This window comes from Mobula birostris, chromosome 10, assembly GCF_030028105.1.
Source record: "Mobula birostris isolate sMobBir1 chromosome 10, sMobBir1.hap1, whole genome shotgun sequence".
NCBI classification, from domain to species: Eukaryota; Metazoa; Chordata; class Chondrichthyes; order Myliobatiformes; family Myliobatidae; genus Mobula; species Mobula birostris.
The window spans coordinates 90,083,665-90,101,168 of record NC_092379.1 but is presented as its reverse complement, the minus strand read 5'-3'; the positions used below and the strand labels follow the sequence as shown (position 1 = coordinate 90,101,168).

Here is a 17,504-nt window from a genome sequence, read left to right as displayed (position 1 = left end):
ATTACAGTAAAATGTAGCAATTTTAAGATTTGTGGATGGAAGTTTTTGTTAAATTAATCATAAAATTTTTAAGCATAAAGTACGATTTGAAAGCCAGTATATCAATCATGCGGAAGTCCATAATCTCAGGTTCAAAATGCTTGGTTAGATTCAAAACAAATATTAGTCTTGCAAACAACCATCTAAAAATACCAAGTGTTTATATTGCCAAAAGATGCTGTCGCAGCTTACATAGCATACCATACCATACAAACAAATTAACATCTGAACATGAACTGTTCACACTTCATATCAGTACATCTATGTGATAGTGAGGAGATATTGTTACGGAGTACAATATTCAAAGTTGATTTGCTTCTATAGGTATGCTATACAAATTGAAACACTACTTTTTGTCTGCAGAAACACATTGATCTAGTAGCGTCATAAAAGAATTTACAGTTTCTTCTTTCACATCTTCAGGACATGAAAAAGGTGTAAAATAGCCAATTTCTAATTTTGAAATAAAATCACTTATTTTGTGGGCAAATGGGGCAGTGGAATAGTCTAAATATGTAAAAGAACGATTAGTAAATTTGTTTCAGTGGCAGAGGACAAAATACCGGGAGGACTATAGAGATGAAAAGGCCCTATTGAATCTCACCAGGGTAGACAAGGCCTCTGATCAACATCTACTGTAGAAGTGAGTGTTTCCAAGAGAGTAGCATTTCTTTGGTAACTATGAATTTTCCTCCAAAATTAAAGTTCAAAGTCAAAATTAAATTTTATTGTCAAAGTACATAAACAGTATGTCACCAAATGCAGTCCTGAGATTCAAGTCAAGTCAAGTTTATTGTCATTTCAACCATAAGCTGCTGGTATGTAAACCAAACAACGTTCCACCAGGACCATGGTGCTACATGAAACAATACAAAACTACACTAGACTATGCGAGACAGCACAAGGCTACACTAGACTACGTAAAACAACATAAAAACTGAACTAGACTACAAACCTGCACAAGGCTACATAAGGTGCACAAAACAGTGTAGGGCAGTACAACAATTAATAAACAATTTAATAGGCACAGAGGACAAATTACAATATAATAATAAATGATGTAGATGTCAGTCTAGACTCTGAGTATTGAGGAGTCTGATGGCTTAGGGGAAGAAACTGTTGCACAGTCTGGTCGTGAAAGCCCAAATGCTTTGGTACCTTTTGCCAGATGTCAGGAGGAAGAAGAATTTGTGTGAGGGGTGCGTGGGGTCCTTCACAATACCGTTAGCTTTGCCGTGCAGCTTGTGGTGTAAATGTCTGTAATAGCGGGAAGAGAGACCCTGATGATTTTCTCAGCTGACCTCACTATCCGCTGCAGGGTCTTGCGATCTGAGCAGGTGCAAATTCTGAACCAGGCAATGATGCAGCTGCTCAGGGTGCTTTCGATACATCCTCTGTAGAATGTGGTGAGGATGGGGGGGTGGGAGATGGACTTTTCTCAGCCTTCGCAGAAAGTAGAGAGGCTGCTGGGTTTTCTTGGCTATGGAGCTGGTGTTGAGGGACCAGGTGAGATTCTCCACCAGGTGAACACCAAGAAACTTGGTGCTCTTAACGATCTCAACGGAGGAGCCGACAATGCTCGGCAGGGGGTGGTCACTCCGTGCTCTCCTGAAGTCAACAACCATCTCTTTTGTTTTATTCACATTCAGAGACAGGTTGTTGGCTCTGCACCAGTCTGTTAGCCGCTGCACCTCCTCTCTGTATGCTGACTCGTCATTCTTACTGATGAGACTCACCGCAGTCGTGTCATCGGTGAACATGATGATATGATTCGAGCTGTGTATTGCTGCACAGTCGTGGGTCAGCAGAGTGAACAGCAGTGGGCTAAGCACACAGCCCTGGGGGGCCCCCATGCTCAGTGTGATGGTGTTGGAGATGCTGCTCCAGATCCGGACTGACTGAGGTCTCCCAGTCAGGAAGTCTACGATCCAGTTGCAGAGGGAGGTGTTCAGGCCCAGCAGTTTCAGCTTTCCAATCAGTTTCTGAGGAATGATTGTGTTGAATGCTGAACTGAAGTCTATGAACAGCATTGGAACATATGTGTCTTTTTTGCACAGGTGGGTGAGGGCTAGGTGGAGGGTGGTGGTGATGGTGTCGTCTGTTGAGCGGTTGGGACGACACGCAAGCTGCAGGTGAGGGGTGACAGCAGGGTCTTTATGTGCCTCATGACGAACCTCTCAAAACATTTCATGATGATGGATGCGATTCTTGTGGGCATAGTCAATAAATCTATAGTAACTATAACAGGATCAATGAACGGCCAACCAGACTGCAGAAGACAACCATCTGTGCAAATACATATATAAACAAATAGCAATAATGAGAACATGAGACAATGAGTTAGAGTTCTTGAAAGTGAGATCATTGCCTGTGGGAACATTTCAATGATGGGACAAATGAAGTTGAGTATAGTTATCCCCCTTCATTCAAGAGCCTGATGGTTGAGGGGATGTACCTTTTCTTGAAACTGTTGGTGCAAGTCCTGAGGCACTTATACATTCTACCTGATGCCAGCAGGGAGAAGAGAGCAGGACCTGTGTGGTAGGGATCTCTGATGATGGTCAGAGCCTTACCCAACAAAGTGCTTTCATCTAACCAAATGCCGTTAATATAGAAAGACTACTACTATGTTGACTCAGGCCTAGGGCGCCGGCGTCAGGCAGAAAGACCATCTCAAGCTATTCCATGGAAGTCCAAATAGACAAAATTAGATGACAAATAGGTTGAAAGAGAGTTGACGATGTTCAGGGGTTAACTTTATCATAGCATTTAAACATTGAAATATTAATTGATTTTTGAATTCTATTAATCATCTTCCTAAAAGTTGAAATATGTTGGCCTTGGTGGTATAGAATGAACAAAACAACTTGCAAACAACAAGAAAATGACAAATGATCAAACACAAGGCATCACAAGCAGACACATGATCAAACCCTATGTAAATAAATGTCACTCAACTACACCCTTAGATGGGTGTCAAATCACAATTGAAAATCTTTTGTACATCGAAATTTAATTCACATGCAAATAGCAGCTAGGTTTCTACAGTTTGCAGATGTTTACCCTGGTTTTACCCCACCTGGGATATTCCCTTACCCTACCTTCCCAGCAATTTAACAAGTTTTTGTCTCCTACCAACTCTGATGAAGGTCTTTAGCCTGAAACACTGACTCTGTTTCCCTTCCCACCAAAGCAGCCCGACCTGCAGAATATTTCTAGCATTTTGTTTTTATTTTAATTTTAGATTTCTAGTATCTACAGTGTCCTTTTTCTTTTCAATTCAGTATGTATTCTGAAAGAAAAATAAGGGGCTAGTGTAATGCAAAGGTCTAATAAATTGTCATGTTGTGTTCAGCCAAATGCAACAAACACATTATGTTGAAGAGTGTCAGAAGAAATGGGATGTAAAATACAGTTTAATACCATTAGTTAAAAACTAAAGATGATTTGATAACATGACATATAGCTTCCAGCTATGGTCAATTCTGTGATCTAATATTGAGTTGAAAAGGTCTGGACCAAATTATTTGCATTCAACTAATCTAAGTATTTGAAATAGATATGGTTACAGTCCACGTCTTCTGGGTTTCCATCAGGCAAACTTTGCACATGGCAATGCCATGAATGTTTTTCTAACCTTCAGGGTCTTGGGTTGTAATGTTTCCCAGTTTCATCTGTAGTGACATCACAGAACTATAGAATGGTTCCAGCACAGGAGACCATTCAGCCCACTGTGGTCATGCTGTCTCTCTATCTGAGCAACCCTTCAGTTTCATTAATGTTCTTTCAGCACACATTTATCCAATTTGATTCCCTCTTCAACACCACAATGGAAATTATCCCCTCCACGTCTACACATGCTGCATAAAAAGTCTGTTTTGGTCATTCTTAATTCTCTTCCCATTTATTCTGCATACATGACCATAGTTCATGACCATTCCAACAAAGGGAAGAGCCTCCCTCCAACTGCTCTGTCCAAACCACTCACTTCCATTAAATTTCCATCGAGCCTTCCCTAAATAAATCAGTCCCAACCACTCTAATCACCTCCTCGCATTTGGTTGGCAATGTTGCAGTCAGTATATCATCATGGGTCAAAGGGCCAAACTGTGCTTTAGTTTTATGTTCTATATTTTACCATATTAATATTTCTTCTGCCATGCATTCATCCATTCCAGCAACCTGTTTATATCCCACTGCAGCTTGTTACTAAACTTTTCATATTTCACAGCTCTGCCCAGTTATGTACAAATCTGGGTCAATGAGGTTAATCAATGTAGATGAAAAATACAATGGTCTAACATTAAACATTAGGGAACAGCAAAATTCATCTCCCTTCAGCAAACAGCCATTAGCTTTGAACTACTGTTATCAGTTGATTAGCTACATTAATTTAGACATTTTTTTGCCATGTTTTTGAAGTTTGATGACAAGCCTGTCATCACATTGAACCAATTCGCCCATCAGCTGAGATGGAGTTACTGAGCAAATAGAAAGCTTAAAGGTTGTCAAAGCAGACAATGAATCAACTTCCAGATTCTTCCATTCCATATGGCTAGAAAGTGATTTATTCAACAATCTCTGCCAGATCTACATCTTTGCTCTGGGCAAATTAACTGCTGTAGGGCATTTGTATTGGTACAGTAGACCAAGTATCACTGCATTATCAAATTCATCACTTCTTCATTCAGGGTTTATGTCTGTAGCATTCAAATCAGGTTTCCATCATCTTTAGAAAAATGTTGAGATATGACTTCAGTAAAACTAAGAGCCATGAGGTAATACCAGTCGAGTCCCAGATCAGTTGTGGTAGTGTTTACACGCTATAACGACTACTACAAAGGGTCAGGCAGCATCACCTACAAAAGCATGCCCTTTCCAAATGAGCTTAACACACTCTATGATTATTTTGAGCAGTAGGGATTAGTATGTCAACATCAAGCCAACAGCCTCTAATGCACCAGAACCCACAGTCAGCATCGCAGATGCAAGATCAGCTTTCGGAAGAGTGTCCCTGGCTGCCCTTAGATCTGTATTGTGCCTTAGATCCTGTGTAGATCAGCAGGCAGGGGTATTACCCCTACTCTAAGACCCTTATCATCATCCAGGTACCTAAAAATGAGGTAACATGCCTTAATGACTATAACCTGGTGGCCCTCATCTACCATTTTGAGAGACTAATCATGACGTGATTAACTCCAACCTCCAAGGTAACCACAGCATATTGCAATTCGTCTACTGCCATAACAGCTTCCACATGCCATCTCCCTGGCACTAGATGGTCCAGAAATAAATGTAATGACACCTATAAATCAAACTATTGTATATTGATTACAGCTGTGTTTAATTCTATAAATACCAAGCAAGCTCTTCACCAAGCTCCAAGAACTGGAAGTCAACACACCCTTCTGTATCTGGATCCTTGACTTCCTGACCAATAGATCATAATCAGTTAGGAAAGGCAGAAACTTGACTTCTTGGCCCATAGGTCACAATCAGTATGGAAAGACAGCAATACTATTCTGCACTCATGCTCCATGTGGCTGCATCCTTCAGCCCCTAACTCTACTCCCTAAATTCTTCTATCTGCACAGCCAGATTCTGTTCCAACTCCATCTGCAAGTTTGCAAATTGTAGTCGGTTACATCTCAAATTACAATGAGTCAAGAGTGCAGGGAGGAATGAGAAAGCTTAGTAACATGATGTCATGACAACAATCTTTCCCTCAATGTCAGCAAAGCAAAAACAGCTGGTCATTTACTTCAGTAAGGGGGCAGAGCACAAGTTCCTGTCTTCATTAACAGTGCTGAGGTTGAGCAATTGAGACCTTCAAGTTCCTAGGTGTGATCATCACCAACAGCCCATCCTGATCCGAAGAAACCATAGTCAAGAAAGCTCAACAATCTCTTTACTTCCTCAGGACGCTAAAGAAATTTGGCATGGCCCATCACCTCTCACACTTTCCTCATCAATTCAGCATAGAAAGAATCCCATCTGGATGCATCGTGGCTTGGTATGGTAACTGCTCTGCATGCGATTAAGAAACTGCAGAGAGTTACGGACACAGCTCAGCACATCACAGAAACCAGCATCCCCTCCACGGAATGTCTACTTCTCACTATCTTTGTAGAGCAACCAGCACAATCAGAGCACACCCACTCTTTTCTCCCCTCACCCACCAGGCAGAAGATACAAAGCCTGAAAGCATGTACCACAAGGCTCAAGAACAACTTCTACCCTTCTGTAATTAAACTATTAAATGGTCTGTAGAATGATAAGACAGATTATTGACCCCACAATCTACTTGATTATGCTCATGCAGCTTATTATCCCTACCTGCCCTGCACACTCTCAATAGCTGTTGCACTTTGTTCTGCATTGTTATTGTTTTACCTTGTATTACCTTAATGCATTGTGTAACGATTGATCTGTACGAACAATATGCAAGGCAAGCTTTTCACTGTATCTCAGTAAATGTGACAATAACAGGATTCCAATTCAGCCTAAGACAGCCATCCACATTTCCTCATTTTGTACATTGGCATCTTTCCAAACATATTTAGAAGGCCATCTATTTTATTTTTGGGAAGAGGGGTCATAGAGGGGTCACATCTACAATGTGGAAGACTTTTCTCCAACAGTAACTACATAGATATTGATCAAATTAAATTTTTAAAAGCTGCAAACAATTGATTTCTTTTGAACTAGATGACCCTTTTTAACCTGTTCAGTTATTTGAAATTCTACCTGCTGCCCTATCTGAGAAAAAATGTAACTCCTAAAATTTTCATCTGCTTGTAAAAAATTAAAAACAATCTTCATTGATTAAGACCTCTTTTTAGAAATTCTGTAATCATTTTCTGACGAGCAACACTACCTCTTAACACTGTAGTTTCAACCTAATCTCCTGTCACCATCTCAGGTTCAAAGGAATTTGACGACCTTACTTGCTGTTAAGTTTTGTTTTCTTTTTTGTCTCTCATCTACAGGTGTATCGAGGAAATATAACTCAGGAGTCATGTGCTGTAAGCTTTGTGTTGCCTGTCAACACTTTGTCAGATGCTCATGATAGTTTGAAATAAGGGACCTTCAACATGTGCATCTATTAAAATCAACTATATACATAACTATTACCAAAATATTCCAAATTAAGTATGTAATAAAACAAAAAAAACTAAAAAATGCTGCAAATCACATTATTCTTCATTAGTCACTGATCATGATTCCTACACCAGGATCCATGAGATTTCCTAAAGGAAATGTTGGAATATCTCAGCAAACTCTGCTAGAAAAAATACTTGAGTCTAATTTCAACACTTTGCAATAAGGAGGAAGAGTAAAAGGTTTTCACTGCAGACTCCAGGTATAGGACTAAGTAACCTGGAAATACACACATACTGATGCCTTTTGGCTCAAAAGATCAAATGCGTGAGATCCAGCACAAGATGGAAATCCAGAGCAACACACAGAAAATGCTGGAGGAACCTCCACAGGTCAGGCAGCATCTTTTAAAATGAATAAACAGTTGATGTTTCAGGCCAAGGCCCTTCATTAGAACTGGAAAAGGAGGAAAGATACTAAAATTAAGGGGGGGGGGGAGAACCAGAAAGAGGACAAGCTAGAAGGTCTTGGGTGAATCCAGGTGGGTGAAGAAGGAGAGAATGAAGTAAGAAGCTGGGAGGTGATAAGTGGAAAAGGCAAAAGGCCGGAGAAGAAGGAATCTGATGGGAGAGGACAGAGTGGACCATGGGAGAAAGGGAATGAGGGGCACCAAGGGGATGTGATATGTAGCTGAGAAGAGGTAAGAGGCCAGAGTGGGGAAATTAAGAGGGAAGAGGGTGGGGAGAAAAATTACCACAGGTTGGAGAAATCGATGTCCATGCTATCAAGTTTGAGGCTACCTTGATGGAATACAAGGTCCAACCCGAGAGTGTCCTCATCATGGCTGAAGAGGCAGCCATGGACTGACATGTGGGAATGGGAATAGGGATAGGGATAGGGATAGGAAAAGGAATTGAAATGGTTGGCCACCAAGAAATTCTGCTTTTTGTGGATGGAGTTGAGGTGGTCAACAAAGCAGTCCCCCAGTCTACATCAGGTTTCACAAAAGCAGAGAAGGCCACATCGAGAGATTCATCCTCCCCCATCTCCTTCCTAGCAATTGGCAGAAGTGCCACACCCTCCTATTCACCCCCACCCACACCTTCCCATTCACCTCCATCCTCACCCCCACCCTCACCTTCGCATCTACCTCCACCCTCACCTCCACCCTTACCCACACCTTCCCATTCACCTCCACCCACACCCCCACCCACACCTTCCCATTCACCTCTACCCTCACCTCCACCCACACCTTCCCATTCACCTCCATCCTCACCCCCACCTTCCCATTCACCTCCATCCTCACCCCCACCCTCACCTTCGCATCCACCTCCACCCTCACCTTCCCATTCACCTTCACCCTCACCTCCACCCTTACCCACACCTTCCCATTCACCTCCACCCACACCCCCACCCACACCTTCCCATTCACCTCTACCCTCACCTCCACCCACACCTTCCCATTCACCTCCATCCTCACCCCCACCTTCCCATTCACCTCCATCCTCACCCCCACCCACACCCCCACCCACACCTTCCCATTCACCTCTACCCTCACCTCCACCCACACCTTCCCATTCACCTCCATCCTCACCCCCACCTTCCCATTCACCTCCATCCTCACCCCCACCCACACCTTCCCATTCACCTTCACCCTCACCTCCACCTTCCCATTCACCTCCATCCTCAACCCCACCCACACCTTCCCATTCACCTCCACCCACACCTTCCCATTCACCTCTACCCTCACCTCCACCCACACCTTCCCATTCACCTCCATCCACACCCCCACCCACACCTCCATTTAGGGCCCCAAAAAGTCCTTCCAGGTGAAAGGAAGCTTCACTTGTGAATTAGTTGGGATTGTCTTCTGTATTCAGTGTTCCCAAAGCAGCTTCCTCTACACTGATGAGACTTGATGTAGATTGGAGGACTGCTTTGTTGAGAGTCTCAGCTTCATCTGCAAAAAGCAGAATTTCCTGATGGCCAACCATTTCAATTCTTATCCCCACTCTCATTCCAACATGCCAGTCCATGACCTCTCCTTCGGCCATGATGAGGTCACTCTCAGATTGGTGGAGCAACACTTTATAGTCTGTCTAGGTAGCCTGCAACCCAATGGCATGAACAGTGATTTTTCCAAATTCTGGATAGCTTCCTTTCCCCTCCTCTTTCCATCTTCTTCATTTCCCCCACTTTGGCCTCCTACCTCTTCCCCTCACCTGTCTATCACCTCCCCATGGTGCCCTTGTTTCTTCTACGATCAACTCTTCTGTCCTATCAGATTCCTTCTTCTCCAGCCCTTTGCCTTTTTCACATTACCTCCCAGCTTCACCTATCTTGTCCTGCTTCCCCTCTCCCCACCTTTGTATTTTTGGCATCTTCCCCCTTTCTTTCCATTCCTGATGAAGTGACCCGACCTGAAACGTGAATTGTTTATTCATTTCCATAGGAGCTGCCTGACCTACCAAGTCTCTTCAGCATTGTGTGCATGCCAATCAATGATCACATTTGTGGTTTGTATTTTTTTATTGCGTAAACAAATGATTGTCGCTATTTTGTCTCAGCATATATGGTGCCAGCAACCAGGGCAGTATCCTACGAACAGTTCAAAACTACTACTACTGCTTTTACATATGATTCTACTACTAAGGTGTGGGCAATTGGCGCCAGTGAATTACAATTTGATGGCCTGTTTTTGGACCAATTGAGCAATTTTGCACTTTGCTATCTCTGAGGGAGCTCTGAGGGTGGGAGAGGTGTGTACAACCTGAAGACAGAGAGCAAGTTTAAAACCAGCTTCTCTCTGAGGGATTACTCAATCTTGAAGTCAACTAGGATGAGAGCCAAGGGCGGGTGGGTGCTCAGTACTGTCTGCCTGTGTCTGATCAGTCTTCCTCTCCCACTCGCTAGTTGCCATCAGAGGAAAGTGCAGGAGCCTTGGTTTCCACATTGCATGGACTGATTGGCGAGGCTCAAGGCTGTAAACTCATTTTGGGGGACTGAGGCTCATGTTGCATGTGCTTCTGTATTATGGTTACTTTTTTGCTGTTTTTGAGGAAATCAAGTGCTTTAGTACAATCTGGAGTACATCAGCAAAGACTGGCACTGTGGCCTGCAGTTGGCTAGTGGCATGGCCCTGAACTGAACTAAATACGCCTGGTTTGATGTTTGGTGTGCTGTGTTGGTCATTCATCTTTTGGCATTTACTTTTATTTTTGTTGGGTGGTTGATGTTTTCTTTGAATGAGTTTCATGTTGCTTCTTTGTTTTGTGTCTGTCTGTAGAAAGAGGAATCTCAGAGTTGTATTCTGTCGATACTTTAATAAATGTACTTTGAATCTTTGAATTGACTGAGAGAGGTCAAAACTGTTCCCAGAACAAAGTTGCAGTAATATTTGAAAAATTTGTTAACTTCAGTAATAATAATTTCTCTATTACTCATAACATTTACATTGGGCACTTCAAATACCATATTTTACACAAATGTATCAAATATTTATTTTGCTTGATAATAATTGTAAAGCAAAAATGTGAGAGATATACTGTAGCTAAATGCTTCACACCAAATGTTTTCCACACCACTTATAAAACAGACATTCAGAACATAATGACTGATATAGCTTCAGGGCATTTCCAAGAACAAATTCTGTTTCAGGAAAAGGAATGGAGAACTTTTTTTTTTGAATTGAATATTTCATAAATTAGGTCTCCATCAGAAGATGCAAGGGAGGGGAAGTAAAAGAAATTAAGGGAACCAGGAACAAAAAAAGGCAAACAGATGAAAAAGGGAGACAAGGGAAGGGCAGACAGATCAGAAAGAAACAAGGGTGAATAAAGTCAAACAGAATGGAAAGGAGGAAAGGAAAGAGGGTGGAGTGATCAGAAATATACAAGGATGGGGGAAGGAAGACAAGAAGTCAAATAGAATGGAAAGCAAGGCAAATACAGGAGACAAAAGGTAGAGAAAGGCAGTAATACAACGAAAGATCCTACAGGGACATAATAAAGACAGGAAAAGAGAATGGGGTGGATAGGAGATGCCAAATGTCTGTTCAAAAGACAAAACTAATTTGTTCAAAAAACTAATTTATGCCCAAGCATGTCAGAGAGATTCAAGAGATTTTTTATATAAAAGATAGGTTTACCAGCTTGATTCTTCCTCTTCCCCCAAAGGCTGCTACATTGAATCAGTGAGCTTTCGAATCATAGAACACCATAGCCAGGCACTTCAGCCCATGCCAAAATGTTATTCTGCCTGGTTCCATCAATCCACAAGTAGACCATAGTCCCCTGTCCATGTACCTATCCAAACTTTCTTAAACATTGCAATTGAACTCATATCCACCACTTCAGCTAGCAGCTTGGTCCACACTCGCACTACCCTGAGTGAAGATGATCCCCCTCTGGTTCCTCTTAAATATTCCACCTTTCACTCTTATGACCTCTAGTTCTATTCTCACCCAACTACAGTGAAAAGCAGTCTGCTTGCATTAATCCCATTTATACTCCATATAATTTTGTAAGCCTCTATCAAATGTCCCCTGATTCTCCTACACTTCAGGGGATAAATTCCGAACATTCAATCTTTCCCTATAATTTAAGTTAATTTGGGCTTTGACCAAACATGGATTAATAACAAGATAAATAGAAAATGTTCATAATACTTCAATGCTTACTAATTAGATGTAAATATACCTGCTTTATAGACTGCTGTATATATTGCAGATCAGTCTTAATGGGCCAAGTGGCCTAATTCTGCTCATATGCATCTTATGCATAGGCTGAAGCACAAGAAAGAAAAAAAATTCCCACCAGCAGTAAAAAAAATGATCAGGCTATTATAGTGTTTTGCTACTTGGACAATGGTTAAGCATTTTAAACATGGCTCCGTATGAAATTTCTGGTAATCAGAACAGATTTGTAAATTATACATTAAATATTTTAATAAACAGGGGGTAAAAAATATTATTGGATATCTCTAAGAGTAAGATAGGGACTGTTTTTGTCTCCCTCTTTTTCCAATTATTATCCACTGGAATTGCAAACAATTTGCTTTTATTGTACTGAGTTACTCAAGATTGAGTAATTCCTCAGAGAGAAGCTGGTTAAAAATGTGTGCTTAATTTATATCAGCAAATAATCATTCTAATTGGCACTCTACATGAAATGAATTTCCATAAAATAGATATGAATTTGTGTCAACAGGAGAGCCCATTCTGCAAAGATTTCCCACAGAAGCAAAAAGTTATTAATTACTTCCACTAAGATCTCAGTGGTGAATATAATATTGGAAATTGCTGGCTTGTAAATTCCCGAATTCCTCTCCTATCTACAGCAGGTTTTATGATTTTAGAATAATTGTACCAGAGCAATGGTTTTCATCAGCCTCAAGAATCCTACTTGAATATAATGGAGGCAAGTTATTTACTATCAAACATTTGAGGCATAAAATGGATATAATCAATACACCACGGGCAGACCCCTCCCCACCATTGGTAGTGTCCACAGGATATTATCATTAAAGACTCCCCACCATCTGGACCCATGCCATTTTCACACAGCTACCATCAGGCAGAAGAAAGTCCCACATCAGTTTCAAGAACAGCTACTTTTACTTCACATTTGGTTCTTAAACCAACCAGCTAAATGCCAATCACCCAGTTTAGAAACACTATAATCACTTTGATTGGTTTCCACTAAAGTGGACTTGGATTTTTTGTTCAAATTTTTTTTTTGTGTAAAAATTGTGCAGGATTTATGTTTTTTCTTGTGAATGCTGCTTGCAGAATGCTATATGCCAGTGATGGTGCTGTAAACAAATTTATCTTTGCATCTTCACAAACGTGGCTCAGAGTTTTGGAACCACTTCCCAATTCTTCAGCTCACTCACAGGATACAACAGAGCTGCAGCTGATGAGGTGGTCACTGGCTATAACACATTGGACATCCACAAGGCCCAAGCAACTATTCCTATTATTCTTCTTCAAACTCAACGTTGGGATGCAAATTATTGCTGCAGTGTTTTATATTACTACATTGTTTCCTTCAACAACAGAAAGTACATAACTAAATTCTTCTGACCCATCAACATTATCTTTAATTTATACCATCTATAACAATAAAGAGCCAAGGCATTTCACCAATGGGGCAGCTAATACTAAAATTTAATCATATAATGGCTTCCCTAGCCTCAACTTATCAAAGCACTTTACAGCTGATGACAAGCATGAGAAAATCTGCAGATGCTGGAAACCCTAAGCAACACACAAAATGCTAATGAAACTCAGCATCAATGGAAAAGAGTGAACAATCAACATTTTGGGATGAGGCTCTTCATCTTGATGAAGGGTCTCAGCTCAAACTATCCACTGTTCACTCTTTTCCACAGATGCTGCCTGGCCTGCTAAGTTTCTCCAGCATTTTGTGTGTTGCTTACAGCTGATGAATTACTTCTGTTCTTAGAAAAGATGAGAATGCCTCAGGGTTGAGGATGACTTGTTTCCAATCTAGTTCTGTGTGCTCTGAGCAATTGATGAAGCCAATGTGAGATAGGCATACTGAGCATAGGATGCTTAGAAGGAGCTGGGTGGGAATTTCAGAATTGGTACACCCCTCCCAGCACCTATGTGGTACTTTCCAATGCATGGATTTAAGCTTCTCAACCCCATCCCAAATGATGCTTCTCCATTTTGAGCAGTCCTAGCCAAAGGATTCACACGTCATGGGAAAATAATCATTTCTACCAGAACATTTCTGAACCTTTTCTTGTTTACCTGGCAATGTCTTGCCATGACAGAGCTCAATATTGAGCAAATGATCCATTTCTAATGTGCAAACACGATTACAACATAGGGAAACGCAACAAGAAGCTTGGGTGCAACAAAGCCTCACAAATCACAGAAAAAGAATAACCAGATATACTAAAGTGACAAATATTGATCAATCCAGGAGGAAAAGCCACAGTGTTCTTCTAGTGGTACGAAAAAGTATTTTATACCAGAAAGGAAAGGATGTCTGGGTACATTATACATAAAGTGAAACCTGGGAGCTCTACAATCACCCATTTTATTAAGTTAATAATTCAGAACAAGATATTTGATTCAATAAAACATGCATCCCAAACTCTAGTTTCCCTATCCTTTAGACTTTCATCATCATCTTAAATTCCCTCACCTGTCCCTACCCTTTGATTCCTAATCATAATGCCTGACCCAACAATGATTTCTTCTTATTCTTGAGCAAAACAATGGATAAACAGAAAAGCATTTGGTTTGACCGAAAACAGGCTGGTGAAAATGCAAATCAACTCAATGGTCCAGTATGATGAAGAGACTTCTTTTAAATCTGCTGACAATGTATTAAAGCCACGGAAAAGCCACTTGGACAGTGTATAAAACATCACTGAAGGATGTAACTGAGTGTTCATAACTGATGCAACTGTTCCGTGAATAAACACAGAAATCTACAGAGTTGTTAATGGTGTCATACTGGAATATTAATCTATCTTTCCCATTCAGATATTTGTTCTGCTGTGCCTCCAAACAAAGATACTATTCCTTCAAACCTCCAATGTTCCCTTTTCTACTTCTGCTACAGAAGCACATTAAAGGAAGAAAGACACCATCTACCCTCTCTAGTAGCTTCATTATTCTGTGGATTCTGAATTCCAGCACCATAACCCTTGGGTAATTAAATAAATCACTTCTCAATAACTAGAAAAAATGCAGTATAGGATAGTCTTGGGTACCAAGTAATATAAAAGCAGGTAATGAAATATTGAAAACACAAGAAGGTATGCAGATACTGGAAATCTAAAGTAACACACACAATGCTGGAGGAACTCTGCAGGCCAAGAAGCATCTATGGCAATGAATAAACAGTCAATGTTTCAGGCAGAGACCCTTCTTCAGGACTGAAAAGGAAAGAAGATGCCCTTGAAGTATTATATCTAACAAAATGCCAAGTCAGTCAGCAAGCCATGGTGGATACCGATAAAAATAAGCAGAATAAAAATTCTGAGCAAAGATCTGAGCAGTGATTGTTAGTGGAGCAACAACAGTGACCAGTGGCTTAAAATTTTCTTCTTGTTTCTTAATGATTTAATCAGTCTCCTTATTACATCAGGAATCAAAATGTCTGTAATTTTACAATGTACAGTAGTGCTGAGAGAAAATAAAGTCAGACCAGATTAGGCTATTCCCCAGATACCAGAGGAAAGTCAAGATGATTGATAGAATTAAATGATGCAGCATACTAGCCCTGATTAATATTACATGCAAAGTTTTATTTGCACAACAGTACTCATTTTCTAACTCAATATAATTTCTGGGCAAATCAGATCAAATTCTTTAATTTCTCAAGAAAAAGGATTAATTTTAAACAGACTTTTCTCGTCCACCTGGGGGTCTAAAAGTATCAATTTGACCAGGTCACTTACAGGGCTGTTCAGCAAGAAATTAAAAATCTATTATACTCTAGTACCAGCTCAAAACAAGCAGACACTAAAAGACTGTCACTTCACACTGACTTTTCTTCTATTACTCCAATTAGATCAAAACTGCCCAGTTTTTTTTCCATGCAAAGAGAAAATGATCGGAAGCCATCTCCCAAATACTAATAAGCAGTGTGGAGTAAAGGAATTTGATCTCCAGTCTTTAAAATGTGTTCATACATGGAACTGGTGGATAGATAGGCAATTCCAAATAGATATTGAAATTACAAACTTATTTACTGAAACCTTGCCTTGTAATTGTTCCTACACCACAAGGTTTGACTTTTAAAATACCTCAGTAAATCCAGTAATGTGGCAATTTTAGCAGTAGATATTTGATACGCTATTCGCTTTGGAATGAGGTTGAAGAATTTAGGGAAGGAGAGAAGGATACACCAGGAAGTTTATAAGTGTAAGCAAAAGATACTAGGGTGAAGTAAAACAACCCCGGAGAAGCGAGAGTCCGTCAAGTTTACGATCACCGGCAAAAAAAAGTTAACTGTGAGCAGCCTGTAGGGGCAGACTTGTCACCCCGCGCAGGTGAATCGCCCTGTTTAATCAGCCAATCATATCAACCGTCTGTTTTCACCACAGATTGACAAATTATAGAAAGTTTTCAAGATCTGTATAACAGACATATGTACAAAGGAACCCGTTAACATGAAAGAACAATGCGCGAAGTCTATTGAAACATCATCTTATTCTAGTAAACCCCTCAATGGTAATCGCAGCTGCATTTCGACAGTTGCCTCACCCGTTCGATGATCTGGGGACCACCACCCTGTCGGATTACCCTGGTGAGGGTGGCGGTGGGACTACCAACGGCGATGTAGTGCTTCTGCTCTTGCATGTTGAACACGGGATTGGGAGAACTGGCGCGCTCGATACTCTCGTAATACGAATTTCCCGAGACGGTGGACGAGCTTCCTGGTCGCGTTCGCAATGACATGTTGGAAAACTGGCTTGCGAAGGGGGAATGGCTGCCCCACACAGAACCGACGACTCAGACAGGAGCGAAAGGTAACGCCAACGGAGTACAGAGAGTATTAACTTTCCAAGGCATAGGCGTGCCGAGGTAGAGACACACCTTTACTGGACTCTGAAGGTACCTCACAGGGCGGTGTCGCTTGTTTCGCATCACGCCCCTTTCCACTCAAGCCAGACCTGAAAGAAAAAAGTAACTTTTTATTCTCTTGATTTCCTAGGCGGTTGAAAATTAACAGCTCTGTAAATATCTCAACTTGAGTTTTTAATAATGTCTAATCAGAGTAAAAGAAAATTTCTTTCTTTAAAGGCTTTCCCCGAATCTGTGTCTTTTTTTGGCCTATTTTAAGGCAGTTGTTTATTGATTAATTGAGATACTGTACAGCACAGACGCGGCCCTTCAACCCCCAATTTAATCCTAGCCTAATCAATTTGGGGCAATTTACAATGACCTTTCATTATCAGATTGTTATGAGCTGCCCATGATGTGCCATGGAATATAAATTGCAATATATAAGAAAACCTCCTAATATTCTTATTGAGTGACGAAGATGTTACAATGTCAGAGCCATACTAGCAAGGAAAGAGGCCTTTCTGCCCACATTGTTGTATAGATCATTGAACACCTATCTACGTTTATCTAATTTTACACACATCTCATTACCTTCAATGCCCCCACCCTCATCAGTGCAATTCTACAATCAACTGACACATCAAACAGCACATCTTTGGTGTATGGAAGGAAATCAGAATGCTTAGTTGAAACACATGGTCACAGGGAACTCCACAAAGACAGCAACCAGGTTGGAATGAAATTGAATCCAATTCTGGAAAACCAAAAAAAAACATAATATTGGAATGATGTCAAGTGATGGAGAGAAAAGGAA

At 40.9% G+C, this 17,504-nt stretch overlaps 1 protein-coding gene across 3 annotated transcripts in view; it reads right to left on the bottom strand.

Annotated features, from left to right (window-relative positions):
• pof1b (POF1B actin binding protein) overlaps positions 1-16,790 on the bottom strand; it is a 108,952-nt gene extending 92,162 nt beyond the window's left edge. For 2 of the 3 annotated variants that reach the window (XM_072270538.1, XM_072270537.1), the window contains exon 1: positions 16,388-16,790. In XM_072270538.1, the coding sequence (XP_072126639.1) occupies positions 16,388-16,582 (195 nt within the window). In that variant the 5' untranslated portion in view covers positions 16,583-16,790. The remainder of the gene's footprint in view (positions 1-16,387) is intronic. The other variant, XM_072270535.1, reaches the window with a different exon arrangement.
• Between the last annotated feature and the right edge of the window lie 714 nt (positions 16,791-17,504).